Source organism: Musa acuminata, unplaced genomic scaffold (assembly GCF_036884655.1).
Source record: "Musa acuminata AAA Group cultivar baxijiao unplaced genomic scaffold, Cavendish_Baxijiao_AAA HiC_scaffold_183, whole genome shotgun sequence".
In the NCBI taxonomy this organism is placed as follows: Eukaryota; Viridiplantae; Streptophyta; class Magnoliopsida; order Zingiberales; family Musaceae; genus Musa; species Musa acuminata.
Window position 1 is genome coordinate 1 of NW_027020456.1, and position 20,736 is coordinate 20,736.

Here is a 20,736-nt window from a genome sequence, read left to right on the forward strand (position 1 = left end):
GTCCTTTCCACAACTTCTAAATTGATTTCCCATCAGCCTATCCAATCGAATTCCAGACAGAGTCAGTAGACACAACGGTGGTAGTGTAAAATAATTAGGAATTCTTGATAGTCTTTCGTACAATCTCTTCTTCAATCCTAGTAGCAAAAATGGAGTGTCCTTTAGGAACCTTTGGATACCAAGATTTCCGACCTCTTACTTTCGTAGTTTTGAATCCCAGAATTTACTTTCACTATTTATTTATTCTACTTATAAAATAAATGTCCGAACCAATCATAATCATATTAAAATCATAATCATATTAATAAGTAAGGCTTACTTCATCCCTATTTGTACCGGTTTGGGCCACACCCAAAGCCCGGATTTTTAGAAAAAAATTGACTTTCTTTAAAAAAATTGACTTTCTTTATAGAACTACAGATTCTAAAAATAAAGTATCGATAGGCTTATCCTTTTGCCTCTCCTTCTCCGGGGACAGAATTCGTCGAGTTAAATCAGCAGAATAAGAAATCCCAAGTTTTTTGTTGATCAGGCGACACCCAGATTTGAACTGGGGATAAAGGATTTGCAGTCCCCCGCCTTACCACTTGGCCATGTCGCCAAACCAAATTCGATCCAAATAAGATAAAAAATAGATTTCTGGTCAAAGACTGAAAAATTCAGGGCAAATTGGAACCATTAACTATTTGTTTTGTTGTTTTGAATTAGCGAAAGGTTCTTCAATTTGTATCTCAAATTGTTGCGTTTCCTTAATGGCATAACAAAATCAAATTGATTTATGACTAATTCAGTATCAATTATTTTCAATAATCAATCTTTTTCAATTTCAATTATAACAATATAAATTATAACAATATATATGTGTATATGTAAACCTCAAAACAGAAATTGTTACACAGATACCGCTCTTATGTACATATCCCATATCCCTATAGAGAATCGTCGTGCCTTCTTTTTTCATTTTCTATATGCAATAGAAAAAATAGGAATTATGATATAGTGCGACCTGACTTCTGTTGCCACAAGTGAAATTACGATAAAAGATGTGATATGCGGACAGGTAGATAGCTATATTGGCATGCACTTAATAAATATTACTCCTATTACGCAATTCAATCATATTCTATATATTCTACTAGCAAAAAAATAATTCGAAATTTTTTTTGAACATGAAATGAAACTCAAATAAAATTAAGTATGCTAAAAAGGGAAACTCTATATTGTTCCTGTTGTACCTGTCGCAAATTCGAACTTGCGTCGAAAATGCTCTTCATTCCTCTGTCTCATTTCCGTTCATACGTATGAAATACATATATGGTATATGGAGTTGGCTAAAATTTCATGTGATTCAGTAAACAGAATATACATTCCATCATTGCTAGATCGATCCGTATGGTTCGATAAATAGTGAGCTAATAATGGGATTTTTCAATAAACAGGAAACTTAAGATTAAGATGCTCCGGAATGATGGAAATGAGGGAATGTCCACAATACCTGGATTTAGTCAGATCCAATTTGAGGGATTTTGTAGGTTCATTAATGAGGGCTTGACGGAAGAATTTCATAAGTTTCCAAAAATTGAAGATACAGATCAAGAAATTGAATTTAAATTATTTGTGGAAAGATATCAATTGGTAGAACCCTTGATAAACGAAAGAGATGCTGTGTATGAATCACTCACATATTCTTCTGAATTATATGTACCCGCGGGATTAATTTGGAAAACCGGTAGAGATATGCAAGAACAAACCGTTTTTATTGGAAACATTCCCCTAATGAATTCCCTGGGAACCTTTATAGTAAATGGAATATACAGAATTGTGATCAATCAAATATTGCAAAGTCCTGGTATTTACTACCGTTCAGAATTGGACCATAACGGAATTTCTGTCTATACCAGCACAATAATATCAGATTGGGGAGGAAGATCGGAATTAGAAATTGATAGAAAAGCAAGGATATGGGCCCGTGTAAGTAGGAAACAAAAAATATCTATTCTAATTCTATCATCAGCTATGGGTTCGAATCTAAGAGAAATTCTAGATAATGTTTGTTACCCTGAAATTTTCTTGTCTTTCCCGAATGATAAGGAGAAAAAAAAGATTGGGTCAAAAGAAAATGCTATTTTGGAATTTTATCAACAATTTGCTTGTGTAGGCGGGGATCCGGTATTTTCTGAGTCTTTATGTAAAGAATTACAAAAGAAATTTTTTCAACAAAGATGTGAATTAGGAAGGATTGGTCGACGAAATATGAACCGGAGACTGAATCTTGATATACCTCAGAACAATACATTTTTATTACCACGAGATGTATTGGCTGCTGCGGATCATTTGATCGGAATTAAATTTGGAATGGGTACACTTGACGATATGAATCACTTGAAAAATAAACGGATTCGTTCTATAGCGGATCTGTTACAGGATCAATTCGGACTGGCTCTTGTTCGTTTAGAAAATGCGGTTCGAGGAACTATATGTGGAGCAATTCGGCATAAATTGATACCGACTCCTCAAAATTTGGTAACTTCAACTTCATTAACAACCACTTATGAATCGTTTTTTGGCCTACATCCTTTATCTCAAGTTTTGGATCGAACTAATCCATTGACACAAATCGTTCATGGGCGAAAATTGAGTTATTTGGGTCCTGGAGGATTGACGGGGCGAACTGCTAGTTTTCGGATACGAGATATTCATCCTAGCCACTATGGACGTATTTGTCCAATTGACACGTCCGAAGGAATCAATGTTGGACTTATTGGATCCTTAGCCATTCATGTGAGGATTGGCCATTGGGGATCTATAGAGAGTCCATTTTATGAAATATCTGAAAGATCAAAAGAGGCACAGATAGTTTATTTATCACCAAATAGAGATGAATATTATATGGTAGCAGCGGGAAATTCTTTGGCCTTGAATCGGGGTATTCAGGAAGAACAGGTTGTTCCAGCCCGATACCGTCAAGAGTTCCTGACTATTGCATGGGAACAGATTCATCTTAGAAGTATTTTTCCCTTCCAATATTTTTCTATTGGAGCTTCCCTCATTCCTTTTATCGAGCATAATGATGCGAATCGGGCTTTAATGAGTTCTAATATGCAGCGCCAAGCAGTTCCGCTTTCTCAGTCCGAGAGGTGCATTGTTGGAACTGGACTGGAACGCCAAACGGCTCTGGATTCGGGGGTTTCCGCTATAGCCGAACACGAGGGAAAGATCATTTATACTGACCCTCACAAGATCATTTTATCAAGTAATGGGGACACTACTATAAGTATAAGTATTCCATTAGTTATCTATCAACGTTCCAACAAAAATACTTGTATGCATCAAAAACCTCAGGTTCCGCGGGGTAAATGCATTAAAAAAGGACAAATTTTAGCGGACGGTGCGGCTACAGTTGGGGGGGAACTTGCTTTAGGAAAAAACGTATTAGTAGCTTATATGCCATGGGAGGGTTACAATTCTGAAGACGCAGTACTAATTAGCGAACGTCTGGTATATGAAGATATTTATACTTCTTTTCACATCCGGAAATATGAAATTCAGACTCATGTGACAAGCCAAGGACCTGAAAGAATCACTAAGGAAATACCACATCTAGAGGCTCATTTACTCCGCAATTTAGACAGAAATGGAGTTGTGATGCTGGGATCTTGGGTAGAAACAGGTGATATTTTAGTAGGTAAATTAACACCTCAGACAGCAAACGAATCGTCGTATGCTCCAGAGGATAGATTATTACGAGCCATACTTGGAATTCAGGTATCCACTGCAAAAGAAACTTCTCTAAAACTACCTATAGGCGGAAGAGGTCGCGTTATTGATGTGAGATGGATCCGGAAAAAGGGGGGTTCCTGTTATAATTCAGAAATGATTCGTGTATATATTTCACAGAAACGTGAAATCAAAGTAGGTGATAAAGTAGCTGGAAGACATGGGAATAAGGGTATCATTTCAAAAATTTTGCCTAGACAAGATATGCCCTATTTGCAAGATGGAACACCTGTTGATATGGTCTTCAACCCATTAGGAGTACCATCACGAATGAATGTGGGACAGATATTTGAATGCTCGCTCGGGTTAGCGGGGGATCTGCTAAAGAGACATTATAGAATAGCACCTTTTGATGAGAGATATGAGCAAGAGGCTTCGAGAAAACTAGTGTTTTCCGAATTATATGAAGCCAGTAAGCAAACAAAAAATCCATGGGTATTTGAACCCGAATATCCGGGAAAAAGCAGAATATTTGATGGAAGAACAGGAAATCCTTTTGAACAACCTGTTCTAATAGGAAAGTCCTATATTTTAAAATTAATTCATCAAGTTGATGATAAAATCCATGGACGTTCTAGTGGACATTACGCACTTGTTACACAACAACCCCTTAGAGGAAGGGCGAAGCAAGGGGGACAACGAGTAGGGGAAATGGAAGTTTGGGCTCTAGAGGGATTTGGTGTTGCTCATATTTTACAAGAGATGCTTACTTATAAATCTGATCATATTAGAGCTCGTCAAGAAGTACTTGGTGCTACGATCATTGGAGGAAGAGTATCTAACCCAGAAGATGCTCCAGAATCTTTTCGATTGCTCGTTCGAGAACTACGATCTTTAGCTCTAGAACTGAATCATTTCCTTGTATCTGAGAAGAACTTCCAGATTAATAGGAAGGAAGCTTGATCTGAATGAATCAGAATTTCTATTCTATGATTGACCGGTATAAACATCAACAACTTCGAATTGGACTAGTTTCTCCTCAACAAATAAAGGCTTGGGCCAACAAAATTTTACCTAATGGAGAGATAGTTGGAGAGGTGACAAAGCCCTATACGTTTCATTATAAGACCAATAAACCAGAAAAAGATGGATTGTTTTGTGAAAGAATCTCTGGGCCCATAAAAAGTGGAATTTGTGCTTGTGGAAATTATCGAGTGATTGGAGCTGAAAAAGAAGACCCGAAATTTTGTGAACAATGCGGGGTGGAATTTGTTGATTCTCGGATACGAAGATATCAAATGGGATACATCAAACTCGCATGTCCAGTGACTCATGTGTGGTATTTGAAACGTCTTCCTAGTTATATCGCGAATCTTTTAGATAAACCCCTTAAGGAATTAGAAGGCCTAGTATACTGCGATGTGTGATTTGATCAAAATTTTCGTTTTACAGATTCGGACTGAGAAACTGTCATCCCATTCAATCCGATTGGGGTGCCCCCGGCTCTGACATGTGTTTTGGGAGAAGTAAAAGTAACACGAAACTCAGAATTATAGGTGTATTCAATACTTCCAAATGCAAGGGGAATTGATCCATGGTCGATTCCGTATAAATAGGAATTGCTAGTTATACCTCGTGAAAAAACACTTTTTTGTGGAATCAGCTATTCCATTTCTTTATAGAGAGATTCCGTTTAAGCAAGCAAATATAGTATGGTTACAGAAGTCTATCTATCGCATATATGCTTCAAGGGGCATCATGGGATAACCATCGAGGTGAGTAGGGACCTAAAGGATCGAATAGAACGATATATAGACAAGTAAATCCCTTACGAGTCCCAAAGTATTCTTTTAAGGGGATTCATCATTTGACGGGAAGTAGACTACTCAAAAATCCTACATTTTTATTTTGTCATAAGTAATTCGGAAAATGAAAGTAAAAAAAGAAGAATGAATCGTTGGTCCTTAGTGGGAACTTGAGTAAGGAGTAGTTCTTTGTTTGTAGGGTTTTTCGAACAAACTTTTTAAATAAGAAAGAATCCCCTTTTTGAGGTAACTACTTGAGCCGGATGAAAGGAAACCTTCACGTCCGATTTTAAAAGGGGGAATCCAATCCTACAGGAACCTATCTCGATTTTTCTTTTGCTAGGCCCATAGCGAAAAAACCTACTTTCTTACGATTACGAGGTTTATTCGAATATGAAATCCAATCTCGGAAATACAGCATACCACTTTTTTTTACTACCCAAGGCTTCGAGACATTTCGAAATCGAGAAATCTCTACAGGAGCAGGTGCTATCAGAGAACAATTAGCCGATTCAGATTTGCGAATTATTACGGGTAATTCATTAGTAGAATGGAAGGAATTAGGGGAGGAGGGGTCCACTGGAAATGAATGGGAAGATAGAAAAATTAGAAGAAGAAAGGATTTTTTGGTTAGACGCATGGAATTAGCTAAACATTTTATTCGAACAAATGTAGAACCAGAATGGATGGTTTTGTGCTTATTACCAGTTCTTCCTCCCGAGTTGAGACCAATCATTCAGATAGATGGGGGTAAACTAATGAGTTCGGATATTAATGAACTCTATAGACGAGTTATCTATCGGAATAATACTCTTACCGATCTATTAGCAACAAGTAGATCTACGCCAGGGGAATTAGTAATGTGTCAGGAGAAATTGGTACAAGAGGCCGTGGATACACTTCTTGATAATGGGATCCGTGGACAACCAATGAGGGATGGTCATAATAAAGTTTACAAGTCATTTTCAGATGTAATTGAAGGCAAAGAGGGAAGATTTCGTGAGACTCTGCTTGGTAAACGTGTCGATTATTCGGGACGTTCCGTCATTGTCGTGGGTCCTTCGCTTTCATTACATCAGTGTGGATTACCTCGAGAAATAGCAATAGAGCTTTTCCAAACATTTGTAATTCGTGGTCTAATCAGACAACATGTTGCTTCTAACATAGGAATTGCTAAAAGTAAAATTCGGGAAAAAGAACCCATTGTATGGGAAATACTTCAAGAAGTTATGCGGGGGCATCCTGTATTATTGAATAGAGCACCCACCCTGCACAGATTAGGCATACAGGCGTTCCAACCCTTTTTAGTGGAGGGACGCGCTATTTGTTTACATCCATTAGTTTGTAAGGGTTTCAATGCAGACTTTGATGGGGATCAAATGGCTGTTCATGTACCTTTATCTTTGGAAGCTCAAGCGGAGGCTCGTTTACTTATGTTTTCTCATATGAATCTCTTGTCTCCAGCTATTGGGGATCCTATTTCCGTACCAACTCAAGATATGCTTATCGGACTCTATTTATTAACGATCGGGAATCGTCGAGGTATTTGTGCAAATAGGTATAATCCATATAGATATAGTTGCGGAAACTACCAAAATAAAAAGGTTGACAATAAAAAAAATGACTATAGGTATACGGAAAAGAAAGAACCCTATTTTTCTAGTTCCTATGATGCACTTGGAGCTTATCAACAGAAACGAATTAGTTTAGATAGTCCTTTGTGGCTCCGATGGAGACTAGATCAACGTGTCATTGGCTCAAGAGAAGTTCCCATCGAAGTTCAATATGAATCTTTGGGTACTTATCATGAGATTTATGGGCACTATCTAATAGAAGGAAGTGTAACAAAGGAAATCCGTTGTATATACATTCGAACTACTCTTGGTCATATTTCTTTTTATCGGGAAATAGAAGAAGCCATACAGGGGTTTTGTCGAGCCTACTCATACGCTATCTAAACTAAGAAATCAGATTAGGCGATGTTCGTGCCCATGGGAATTCGGGTCTCCCCAATTTCACTGGTATCATAATTTCTGAATTTCTGCGTGAATCAAGATTGAGATTGAGGAAAGGAAGTTTTCGAATCACTAACTCAGGTCCATTGTCGAATCCTACTTAGCAGAATAAATATAAGAGGTACTGTACTTATGGCAGAACGGGCCGATCTGGTCTTTCACAATAAAGTGATAAATGGAACTGTTATGAAACGACTTATTAGCAGGTTAATAGATCATTTCGGAATGGCATATACATCACATATCTTGGATCAAGTAAAGACTTTGGGTTTCCAACAAGCCACTGCTACATCTATTTCATTAGGAATTGATGATCTTTTAACAATCCCTTCTAAGGGATGGTTAGTCCAAGACGCTGAACAACAAAGTTTTATTTTGGATAAACACCATCATTATGGGAATGTACACGCGGTAGAAAAATTACGTCAATCCATTGAGATATGGTATGCTACAAGTGAATATTTGAGACAAGAAATGAATCCTAATTTTCGGATGACTGATCCTTCTAATCCAGTATATCTAATGTCCTTTTCGGGAGCTAGGGGAAATGCATCTCAGATACACCAATTAGTAGGTATGAGAGGATTAATGTCGGATCCCCAAGGACAAATGATTGATTTACCCATTCAAAGCAATTTACGTGAAGGACTTTCTTTGACAGAATATATAATTTCCTGTTATGGAGCCCGCAAAGGAGTTGTAGATACTGCTGTACGAACATCAGATGCTGGATACCTCACACGTAGACTTGTTGAAGTAGTTCAACATATTATTGTACGTAGAACAGATTGTGGCACTATCCGAGGTATTTCCGTGAGTCCTCGAAATGGGATGACGGAAAAAATTTTTGTCCAAACACTAATTGGTCGTGTATTAGCGGACGATATATATATCGGTCTACGATGCCTTGCCACTCGAAATCAAGATATTGGGATTGGACTTGTCAATCGATTCATAACCTTTCGAGCACAACCAATATATATTCGAACCCCCTTTACTTGCAGGAGTACATCTTGGATCTGCCAATTATGTTATGGTCGGAGTCCTACTCATGGCGACCTGGTCGAATTGGGAGAAGCTGTAGGTATTATTGCGGGTCAATCAATTGGGGAACCAGGAACTCAACTAACATTAAGAACTTTTCATACCGGTGGAGTATTCACAGGCGGTACTGCCGAGCATGTACGAGCTCCTTCTAATGGAAAAATAAAATTCAATGAGGATTTGGTTCATCCCACACGTACCCGTCATGGGCATCCTGCTTTTCTATGTTCTATAGACTTGTATGTAACTATTGAGAGTCGGGATATTCTACATAATGTAAATATTCCACCAAAAAGTTTTATTTTAGTTCAAAATAATCAATATGTAGAATCAGAACAAGTGATTGCTGAGATTCGTGCTGGAACGTCCACTTTTCATTTTAAAGAGAAGGTACGAAAACATATTTATTCTGAATCAGAGGGAGAAATGCACTGGAGTACCGATGTCCACCATGCACCTGAATATACATATGGTAATGTTCATCTATTATCAAAAACGAGTCATTTATGGATATTAGCGGGAGGTCCGTGCAGATCCAGTATAGTGTCTTTTTCGCTCCACAAGGATCAAGATCAAATGAATGTTTATTCTTTTTCTGTCGAAGAAAGATATATCTCTGACCTATCAATGACTAATGGTCGAATAAGACATAAATTGTTGGATACTTCTGGTAAAAAAGATAAGAAAATTATTGACTATTCAATAAGACCTGATCAAACGATGTCTAATGGTCATTTGAATTTCATATATCCTTCTATTATCCAAGGGAATTCTTATTTCTTGGCGAAAAAGCGAAGAAATAGATTCATCATCCCATTACAATACAATCAAGAACGAGAGAAAGAACTAATACCCTGTTTTGGTATTTCGATCGAAATACCAAAACAGGGTATTTTACGTAGAAATAGTATTCTTGCTTATTTTGATGATCCACGATACAGAAGAAGCAATTCAGGAATTACTAAATATGGAACCGTAGAGGTCAATTCAATCATAAAAAAAGAGGATTTGATTGAGTATCGAGGACCAAAAGAATTTAGTCCGAAATACCAAACGAAAGTAGATCGGTTTTTTTTCATTCTCGAAGAAGTGCATATCTTACCCGGATCTTCGTTGATAATGGTCCGGAACAATAGTATCATTGGAGTAGATACACAACTCGCTTTAAATACAAGAAGTCGAGTAGGCGGATTAGTCCGAGTGGAGAGAAAAAAAAAAAATATTGAACTAAAAATATTTTCCGGAGATATTTATTTTCCTGGAGAGGCAGATAAGATATCCAGGCACAGCGGCATTTTGATACCACCGGAAACAGAAAAAAAAATTTCTAAGGAATCAAAAAAATGGAAAAATTGGATCTATGTCCAACGGATCACACCTACCAAGAAAAAGTATTTTGTTTTGGTTCGACCCGTAGTCACATATGAAATAGCTGATGGCATAAATTTAGCAACACTTTTTCCTCAAGATCTCCTGCGGGAAAAGGATAATGTCCAACTTAGAGTTGTCAATTATATCCTTCATGGAAATGGCAAGTCAATTCGAGGAATTTCTCACACAAGTATTCAATTAGTTCGGACTTGCTTAGTATTGAATTGGGATCAAGAGCAAAAAGGTTCTCCGGAAGAGGTTCACGCTTCCTTTGTTGAGGTAAGAACAAATGATCTGATTCGAGATTTCATAAGAATTGAGTTAGTCAAGTCCACTATTTCGTATACCGGAAAAAGATATGATAGGGCAAGTTCCGGATTGATTTCCGATAATGGATTAGATCGCACAAATATCAATCCTTTTTTTTACAAGGCCAGGATTCAATCACTTACCCAACATCAAGGTACTATTGGTACATTGTTAAATCGAAATAAGGAATGCCAATCTTTGATAATTTTGTCATCATCCAATTGTTTTCGAATTGGCCCATTCAATGGTTCAAAATATAACAATATGACAAAAGAATCGGATCCCATAATCCCAATTAAGGATTTGCTGGGTCCCTTAGGCACTATTGTACCTAAAATAGCAAATTTCTATTCATCTTACCATTTAATAACTTATAATCAGATCTTGTTAAAGAAATATTTGCTACTTGACAATTTTCAACAGACTTTCCAAGTACTTCAAGTACTTAAATACTGTTTAATAGATGAAAATAGGAGGATTTATAACCCCGATCCATGCAGTAACATCATTTTGAATCCATTCCATTTGAATTGGCACTTTCTCCATCACGATTATTGGGAGAGAGACATCTAAAAAAATTCGTCTTGGACAATTTTTTTGTGAAAATGTATGTCTATTCAAATACGAACCACACGTAGAAAAATCTGGTCAGATCATAATTGTTCATGTTGACTCCTTAGTTATAAGATCGGCTAAGCCCTATTTGGCCACTCCAGGAGCTACTGTTCATGGCCATTATGGAGAAATCTTTTACGAAGGAGATACATTAGTTACATTTATATATGAAAAATCGAGATCTGGTGACATAACGCAAGGTCTTCCAAAAGTGGAACAAATCTTAGAAGTACGTTCTATTGATTCAATATCGATGAACCTCGAAAGGAGAGTTGAAGGTTGGAACGAAGGTATACCAAAAATTCTTGGAATCCCCTGGGGATTCTTGATTCAAGCGGAGCTAACCATAGTTCAAAGTCGTATCTCTTTGGTTAATAAAATCCAAAAGGTTTATCGATCCCAGGGGGTACAGATCCATAATAGACATATAGAGATTATTGTACGTCAAGTAACATCAAAAGTGTTGGTTTCAGAAGATGGAATGTCTAATGTTTTTTCACCTGGGGAATTAATCGGATTGTTGCGAGCGGAACGAGCGGGGCGCGCTTTGGACGAAGCGATCTCTTATCGGGCAATCCTATTGGGAATAACGAGGGCATCTTTGAATACTCAAAGTTTCATATCCGAAGCAAGTTTTCAAGAAACCGCTCGAGTTTTAGCAAAAGCTGCTCTACGAGGTCGTATTGATTGGTTGAAAGGCCTGAAAGAGAACGTTGTTCTGGGTGGGATTATACCCGTTGGTACCGGATTCAAAAAATTAGTGCACCGTTCAAGGCAAGACAAGAACATTTATTTGGAAATCAAAAGAAAGAATCTATTCGATTTGGAAATGAGAGATATTTTGTTACACCATAGAGAATTATTTTGTTCTTACGTCCCATTTCCATGAGACATCAGAACAATCGTTTACGCGATTTCATGATTCCTAAGAGCAGATTCTTTTACTTTAACTATCTTTTCACTTTTAACTATCTGTCTTTTAACTTAACTATCTGGTCCGAGTATTGATTTGGTAAAAAAAAAATAAGTAATTAAAAGACATTAATGGTTTGTACCGTGTATCAACGGTTAATTCCCGGTAGAAGGTTCCATCGGAACAATTATTTATTTCAAAGTACCTCGTCTCTTTGTTAAAAAAATAAAAAAGAAAAAACAAAAAGGAAGTGTGGGGAAAAATGACAAGAAGATATTGGAACATCAATTTGGAAGAGATGATGGAGGCCGGAGTTCATTTTGGTCATGGTACTAAGAAATGGAATCCTAGAATGGCCCCTTACATCTCTGCAAAGCGTAAAGGTATTCATATTACAAATCTCACTAGAACGGCTCGTTTTTTATCAGAAGCCTGTGATTTAGTTTTTGATGCAGCAAGTAGGGGAAAAAACTTCTTAATTGTTGGTACCAAAAATAAAGCAGCGGATTCAGTAGCATCAGCTGCAATAAGGGCCCGGTGTCATTATGTTAATAAAAAATGGCTCGGTGGTATGTTAACGAATTGGTCTACTACGGAAACGAGACTTCAAAAGTTCAGGGATTTAAGAGCAGAACAAAAGATGGGGAAACTCAACCGTCTTCCCAAAAGAGATGCCGCAATGTTGAAGAGAAAATTATCTGCCTTGCAAACATATCTCGGCGGTATCAAATATATGACGGGATTGCCTGATATTGTGATCATCGTTGATCAGCAAGAAGAATATATGGCTCTTCGAGAATGTGTAATTTTAGGGATTCCGACGATTTGTTTAATCGATACAAATTGTGACCCCGATCTCGCAGATATTTCGATCCCAGCCAATGATGACGCTATAGCTTCAATCCGATTGGTTCTTAACAAATTAGTATCCGCAATTTGTGAGGGCCGTTGTAGCTATATAAGAAATCGTTGATTATGATTAAGAATAATTAGTTAATTATTTGGGGATTTTATAGATTTATTGGATCGGTTACTATTCTTGAATTAAAAAAAAGAAAAAACAAAATGGAAATGTGGGCATATTGATAATATGTTATGATGTTATGTGATTTCTTGGTATCCTATGTAATTTCTTGATATCCTAAATATACGATTGATGAATACAATTAGTGATTCAAGTTGGTGAGTTGAGAAAGAGATGGTTGAATCAAAATAATTTATTTTTTGAAGTTCAATTTTTGTTAGAGGACCATATGAATGTTATACCATGTTCCATTAAAACACTCAAGGGGTTATACGATATATCGGGTGTAGAAGTAGGCCAACATTTCTATTGGCAAATAGGAGGTTTACAAGTCCATGCCCAAGTACTTATCACTTCTTGGGTAGTAATTGCTATCTTATTAGGTTCGGTGATCCTAGCTGTTCGGAATCCACAAACCATTCCGACCGGCGGTCAGAATTTCTTCGAATATGTCCTTGAATTTATTCGAGACTTGAGCAAAACCCAGATTGGAGAAGAATATGGTCCTTGGGTTCCCTTTATTGGAACTATGTTCCTATTTATTTTTGTTTCTAACTGGTCAGGTGCTCTTTTACCTTGGAAAATTATACAGTTACCTCATGGGGAGTTAGCTGCGCCCACGAATGATATAAATACTACTGTTGCTTTAGCTTTACTCACGTCAGTCGCATATTTTTATGCGGGTCTTAGCAAAAAAGGATTGGGTTATTTTGGGAAATACATTCAACCAACTCCAATACTTTTACCAATTAACATCCTAGAAGATTTCACAAAACCCTTATCTCTTAGTTTTCGACTTTTCGGGAATATATTGGCTGATGAATTAGTAGTTGTCGTTCTTGTTTCTTTAGTCCCTTCAGTAGTTCCTATACCTGTCATGTTTCTTGGATTATTTACAAGTGGTATTCAAGCTCTTATTTTTGCAACGTTAGCTGCGGCTTATATAGGTGAATCCATGGAGGGTCATCATTGACTAGCTTTCAAAATAGTCTTTTTATTATTATTTTTTATTATTATTATTAAGTAAGTTTATCCCAATTCATGCGTGGTTCAAGATAATCCAATTGGTTGGGGAACATAATAACGTATTACTATATGACTTAGAGTTTTAGGAGAAAAGATGGACGGTATTACAGAATTGTAAAAAAAAAAAGAAGGGTTGGGGAGGTTATACTAGATGTATGTAATGTCTATAAGCTCGGACCCCGTCTATGTTTCTAGGAATGATTCTAGAATCCGATTTAATCTAAAAAAAATGCGGGTGGTTTACGTTATGGAAGAAACAAATATATATGTCATATTAGAATGACATTAGATATTCATTAGTTATATAAGGCTATCCCTATCATCCTATATAACATCACTATATTACATAATTACATGCTATTACTTAATTACATGCTATTACTTAATTACATACTATTACTATTTTTATAATCATAACTTCTACTCTGTAATCATAATATAATCCTATACATAATATAAAATATAATCCTATACATAATATAATCCTATAATGATAATATAATATAATAATAATATTAATATAATAATAATATAATAAATATAATAATAAATAATAATAAATAAATAAATAAATATAAGTAAATAAATATAAGTAATAAAATAAGTATTAGTTAACATTAATAATTAGTTTAATAGTTAATATTAATATAAGTATTAATATTCATATGTAAAATATCTAAGTATCAATTAAGTATTAGTTAATATAATCATTTATAATTATATTATCGATAATTATTAGTATTAATTATTACTATATATTGATATTGGTACTACTACATACTTTTATATTACTACATATTGATATATTGATATTGATTTGTATTGGTATTAATTTGATTGATATTGATTGCAGCTCACACTGCATTTAGTCACACTCCATTTAGACGGATTTCAATATCAGTCCTTCTATTTTGTCTGTGATTGTGGATTGAATGAACAAAGAGATGAACTCAAGAATGGTGTAGTAAAGAACGAAGAATTAAATGAAAGAGTGGTTCGAAACAAAGAAATACAATAGTTAGAACTGTATGCATATGGATTTACAAAAACTCCATTATGGGTAAAAACGAGATAGTTGTGACGATTCAGTTCAGTAATTTAGTAATATTATCATTTCAATTCGGAGTTTTTAGTTACTTCGGACCGCTGGATCTTAATGATAAAATGAGTAATAATTCATTGGTTGATTGTATCATTAACCATTTCTTTTTTTTTGTGCGAGGAACTTACCATGAATCCACTGATTTCTGCCGCTTCCGTTATTGCTGCTGGATTGGCCGTGGGGCTTGCTTCTATTGGACCTGGAGTTGGTCAAGGTACTGCTGCAGGCCAAGCTGTAGAAGGTATTGCGAGACAACCAGAAGCAGAGGGTAAAATACGAGGTACTTTATTGCTTAGTCTAGCTTTTATGGAAGCTTTAACAATTTACGGACTGGTCGTGGCGTTAGCGCTTTTATTTGCGAATCCTTTTGTTTAATCCTAGAAATAAATAGAAAAAAGTACCTTACATACTTTTTTCTTATTTTATTAACTTTAACTTGGAATTGCCCTTTGCTTCTTCGAATTATATTTACACTTTACTTATAAATTACTTATTTGTTGAGACAATACGCCAGGAAGGGCTGATTTGAGGATGAGGAATTACCAGATTCGCTTGCTTTCTTCCTTTCTGTCCTTAGCTTAGTACAATAGAAAACTTTTTTACTTTCATTGTTCGAAGCGTTTCAACAAACGAAATAGTTATCAATTGATATGAGATCTAAGACCTAAGTAAAGTATCTTATTGGAAACTTCTTGAAAACTTAAAAAATAATAAATTTCAAACAAATGATTTAATCTATTGCCATTAAATAAAGTGGAAATGAAATTAATAAAAAGAAATCGATCAAAAAAAGGCGAGTGAAGTGATACAAAAAGAACTCTGTTCTTTGTTAGTCCTATCCATAAGAGAGGGGAGCATATGAAAAATGTAATCGATTCTTTCGTTTCCTTGGGTCACTGGCCATCCGCCGGGAGTTTCGGGTTTAATACCGATATTTTAGCAACAAATCCAATAAATCTAAGTGTAGTGCTTGGTGTATTGATTTATTTTGGAAAGGGAGTGTGTGCGAGTTGTGTATTTCAAGAATAGGTTGGATCCATCCAGCTGCACTTTATTTATGGTATTTATAGGAGAAATAGGAAAAAGGTGCACGATCTCGACGAATTACTTCTGAATAAATTAAGAAATCATATGTAAGAACCATAGCATTTCGTGACTTATTGGTAAATCCACTTTGATTCTCTATCAACCAATAATGTGAGACCATTAACATGGTTAAAGCTAAATTGTTTAAAGTCCAGGTAAAACATGGTACTCTTTCTACCACTTCTACCACTACGTTAGTAACGAAATGGTTAAAAAAAAAATAGTTGGTAATTTATTTGATTTGATATAGAACACTCATATCGATAAAAGAATTTGAACCATTTACTAGAAAAATGAGCACTTTGCTTTTTTTATCTAATGCCGAAATGACGACCTATGTATAAAAAAAGAGGAATTTTTGGACTTGAAGAAACAAATAAAAAATATAATAATTATTATTTTCATTTTTTTAAAATGAAAAATGAAATAGAATTCTAAAAATGAAAATGATAAATAAAATACAAAACAAATATAAATAAAATACAAATAAAGAAACAACTTTGCTGACAATTCTAGATTTTTGTCTGGTCTAGTCGGAAGAGTCCTCCTGATATTCTGGTCTTGTATCAGTTTTGACATCTTTGAATACAAACAGAAAAGAGAGGGTAGGCTCATTACATTAAAAAAGATATGGGAATACCCACACCATAAATAAAACATTAAAAAAGATATGGGAATACCCACACCATAAATAAAATAAATAATTGAGCGTGAGAGCCAAATGAATCGAAAGATTCATGTTTGGTTCGGGAAGAGATCATGGAAGTTTTGAAATTAATGATAAGATAATCTACTTTCATTAAATGATTTATTAGATAATCGAAAACAGAGGATTTTGAATACTATTCGAAATTCGGAAGAATTACGTAAAGGGGCCATTGAGCAGCTCGAAAGAGCCCGGGCTCGCTTACGTAAAGTGGAAATGGAAGCAGATGAGTATCGAATGAATGGATACTCTGAAATAGAACGAGAAAAACAAAATTTGATTAATGCCACTAGTAATAGTTTGGAACAATTAGAAAATTACAAAAATGAAACCCTTCAGTTTGAACAACAAAGAGCGATTAATCAGGTCCGACAACGAGTTTTCCAACAAGCCTTACAAGGAGCTCTAGGAACTCTGAATAGTTGCTTGAATAGCGAGTTACATTTCCGTACGATCCGTGCTAATATTGGCATTCTCGGGGCCATGCAAGAAATAACTGATTAGCCCTTCTTTTTTTAGTTATAGTTTAGGCATTATTTTTATCTTTTCCTTCCTAAAAAGAATAAAGAAACACTAATGGTAACCCTTCGAGCCGACGAAATTAGTAATATTATTCGTGAGCGTATTGAACAATATAGTAGAGAAATAAAGATTGTGAATACCGGTACCGTACTTCAAGTAGGCGACGGAATTGCTCGTGTTCATGGTCTTGATGAAGTAATGGCAGGTGAATTAGTAGAGTTTCAAGAGGGTACAATAGGCATTGCTCTGAATTTGGAATCAAATAATGTTGGCGTTGTATTAATGGGTGATGGTTTGATGATACAAGAGGGAAGTTCCGTAAAAGCAACAGGACGAATTGCTCAGATACCTGTGAGTGAGGGTTATTTGGGTCGTGTTATAAATGCTCTGGCTAAACCTATTGATGGGAGAGGTGAAATTTCAGCTTCTGAATCTCGGTTAATTGAATCTCCTGCCCCAGGTATTATTTCTAGACGTTCTGTATATGAGCCTCTTCAAACGGGGCTTATTGCCATTGATTCGATGATCCCTATAGGACGCGGTCAGCGAGAATTAATTATTGGGGACAGACAGACCGGCAAAACAGCCGTAGCCACAGATACGATTCTCAATCAAAAAGGTCAAAATGTAATATGTGTTTATGTAGCTATTGGTCAAAAAGCATCTTCTGTGGCTCAGGTAGTGACTACTTTCCGGGAAAAGGGGGCGATGGAATATACTATTGTGGTAGCCGAAACGGCGGATTCACCTGCTACATTACAATACCTCGCTCCTTATACGGGAGCGGCTCTGGCTGAGTTTTTTATGTATCGTGGACAACATACTTTAATAATTTATGATGATCTCTCCAAACAGGCACAAGCTTATCGCCAAATGTCTCTTCTATTAAGAAGACCTCCCGGTCGTGAAGCTTATCCAGGAGATGTTTTTTATTTGCATTCACGACTTTTGGAAAGAGCCGCTAAATCAAATTCTAGTTTAGGTGAAGGAAGTATGACCGCTTTACCGATAGTTGAGACTCAATCTGGAGACGTTTCAGCTTATATTCCTACTAATGTAATTTCCATTACAGATGGACAAATATTCTTATCTGCCGATCTATTCAATGCTGGAATCCGACCTGCTATTAATGTGGGTATTTCCGTTTCCAGAGTAGGATCCGCAGCTCAAATTAAAGCCATGAAACAAGTAGCCGGCAAATCAAAATTGGAACTAGCGCAATTCACAGAGTTAGAAGCCTTTGCACAATTCGCTTCTGATCTCGATAAAGCTACTCAGAATCAATTGGCAAGAGGTCAACGATTACGCGAGTTGCTTAAACAATCCCAATCAGACCCTCTCGCAGTGGAAGAACAGATAGCTACTATTTATACCGGAGCGAATGGATATCTTGATCCGCTAGAAATTGGACAGGTAAAGAAATTTCTCAGTCAGTTACGTAGCTACTTAAAAAACAATAAACCTAAATTTCAAGAAATTATATCTTCTACCAAGACATTCACCGAGGAAGTAGAATTTCTTTTGAAGGAAGCTATTCAAGAACAGATCGAACTGTTTTTACTTCAGGAACAAACATAAATTTCTTACTTTTATTCTATTCTTGGTATATTCTATTCTTAGTACAAGAGTAATCATTGAGAAATAGTTCTGATTCGAATGATTCAAAAAGGGTTTCTTAGTATAGCCATTTTTAAAAAGTATAGCCATTTTAAAAATAGATGGAAATAAATTGCGTCCAATAGGATTTGAACCTATACCAAAGGTTTAGAAGACCTCTGTCCTATCCATTAGACAATGGACGCTTTTCATTCCTATTTTATTTTTTTGTATTCTTACTTTCTTTTGTTCGGATAAAAAATCAAATTACACGGAAAATATTTTAGGGAATAAAAAAGAATGCATATCTAAATTGATGGTGCATGTATGTATAATACATAATAAGATGTATAATACATAACATAATAAGATGTATAATACATAATAAGAAATATGGAGCGGGTAGCGGGAATCGAACCCGCATCGTTAGCTTGGAAGGCTAGGGGTTATAGTCGACGTTGCTTGATCACTTTTAACGTCTCTAATTCAAAACCGAACGTGAAATTTTGATTTCATTCGGCTCCTTTATGGAAGATTGATGTATTCCTAGAGAAAATTAGATCCATAACATCTATGTCAGCCTTTCTGTCTGAATGTATCCCAAACTACTCGCTTACTAGATGATCCCTCTAGAGGAGAGGGATTATACCAAATCCGTCTAGTCTAGTTACTTCGTTCCCTATTTCCACTCGCAGGATCCCGAGGAAAAGAATTTGGTTTCCACCGAGCTGAAACAATATGCTGATGGTTCTAGTAAACCAAAACCACCCTTTTCTAGCTTGTTTGGCTTCAATTTCCCTTTTACAACACCAAAATTTAAGATCTAGTTACGATTGGAAATAAACTTTTGTATCTTCATCCATAGATCCTTTATTCATACTCATTCGATTGGAAGAATTGATCCAATTCAAAAAAAATTATGTTTCACGACTCCATATACATAATCCAATTTTCTTATTCAATTTCGAAAATAGAATTTCTAATTGGACTTTGGATACAAATCGTGAGAATGTATGTTCTTCCTCAAATATGCTATTGAGAGGTAAAGGATTAAACCCTTTTAAGAAATAAAGTTTTTGATCGGAGTATGCAAAAAACCGAGAGACCCCTTAACTTTTTAAGTTGTTAATAGAACGAATCACACTTTTACCACTAAACTATACCCGCTACATATACATTATTGTATATGAATGGACTATTTGTCGAACAAGGGAGTGAGACGCAATCAAGATAGCATTAAAATTATAACGTTGACACATATTTAGTCCCGCCAGCCAGGGACTTAAAAGGCGAAGAGCACAAAGCTTTTCTAAATAACATATATAAATTTAAAAAACAGTATAAAGTTATACTTATACTTTTCCTTTGCTGGATTGCTGGCATTCTCAGTCTGTCTGAAGGGGTCATTGAAGCTGGACAAAAAAAGAGGTACTGGCCCGGCCAGTACTTAACTAGGACCAGGCCGGGAGAATAAACCTTTCGTACAAAATTAAAGAAGTAAGGTTTTCTTTCTATTGGAGATACCTGTTTCGAATCTTATCTAAATGGAATTCTTGATCAAATTCGTTCTTGACTTACTCTTAACTTACTTAAATGAAACTTAAATTAAATTACGTAAATGTAAATTAACTTAAATATAAATATAATTATATAATTACTTATATAATTACATTACTTAAATTATTAAAATTAACTTAACTTAATATAAATATAATTATATAATTATAATTATATAATTACTTAATTATATAATTACTTATAATATAATATTATTATAATATAATATTATTAATTACTTAATTATATAATTACTTATAATATACAATTACTTATAAAATTACTTATAATATAATATTATAATATTTAATATTATAATATTTAAGAA

The 20,736-nt window shown here is 35.5% G+C and overlaps 3 protein-coding genes and 2 non-coding genes across 5 annotated transcripts; 3 read left to right on the forward strand and 2 right to left on the reverse strand.

Annotated features, from left to right (window-relative positions):
- The first annotated feature begins 21 nt into the window (after nt 1-21).
- On the forward strand, nt 22-7,077 carry LOC135656609 (DNA-directed RNA polymerase subunit beta). Its single transcript, XM_065175850.1, has one exon. It carries the CDS (start codon nt 1,456-1,458, stop codon nt 4,678-4,680), a length of 3,225 nt encoding a protein of 1,074 aa, XP_065031922.1. The 5' UTR covers nt 22-1,455; the 3' UTR covers nt 4,681-7,077.
- TRNAC-GCA (transfer RNA cysteine (anticodon GCA)) lies at nt 531-601 on the reverse strand. Its single transcript has one exon. It is a non-coding gene; the product is annotated as a tRNA-Cys (tRNA).
- A 5,297-nt stretch (nt 7,078-12,374) lies between the features above and the next one.
- On the forward strand, nt 12,375-16,950 carry LOC135656612 (ATP synthase subunit a, chloroplastic). Its single transcript, XM_065175852.1, has one exon. The coding sequence runs from the start codon at nt 13,043-13,045 to the stop codon at nt 13,784-13,786; it is 744 nt and encodes a 247-aa protein (XP_065031924.1). The 5' UTR covers nt 12,375-13,042; the 3' UTR covers nt 13,787-16,950.
- LOC135656611 (ATP synthase subunit alpha, chloroplastic) lies at nt 14,472-20,026 on the forward strand. The gene has a single exon (XM_065175851.1). The coding sequence runs from the start codon at nt 17,310-17,312 to the stop codon at nt 18,831-18,833; it is 1,524 nt and encodes a 507-aa protein (XP_065031923.1). The 5' UTR covers nt 14,472-17,309; the 3' UTR covers nt 18,834-20,026.
- Nucleotides 18,986-19,057, reverse strand: TRNAR-UCU (transfer RNA arginine (anticodon UCU)). Its single transcript has one exon. It is a non-coding gene; the product is annotated as a tRNA-Arg (tRNA).
- Nucleotides 20,027-20,736: the final 710 nt, after the last annotated feature.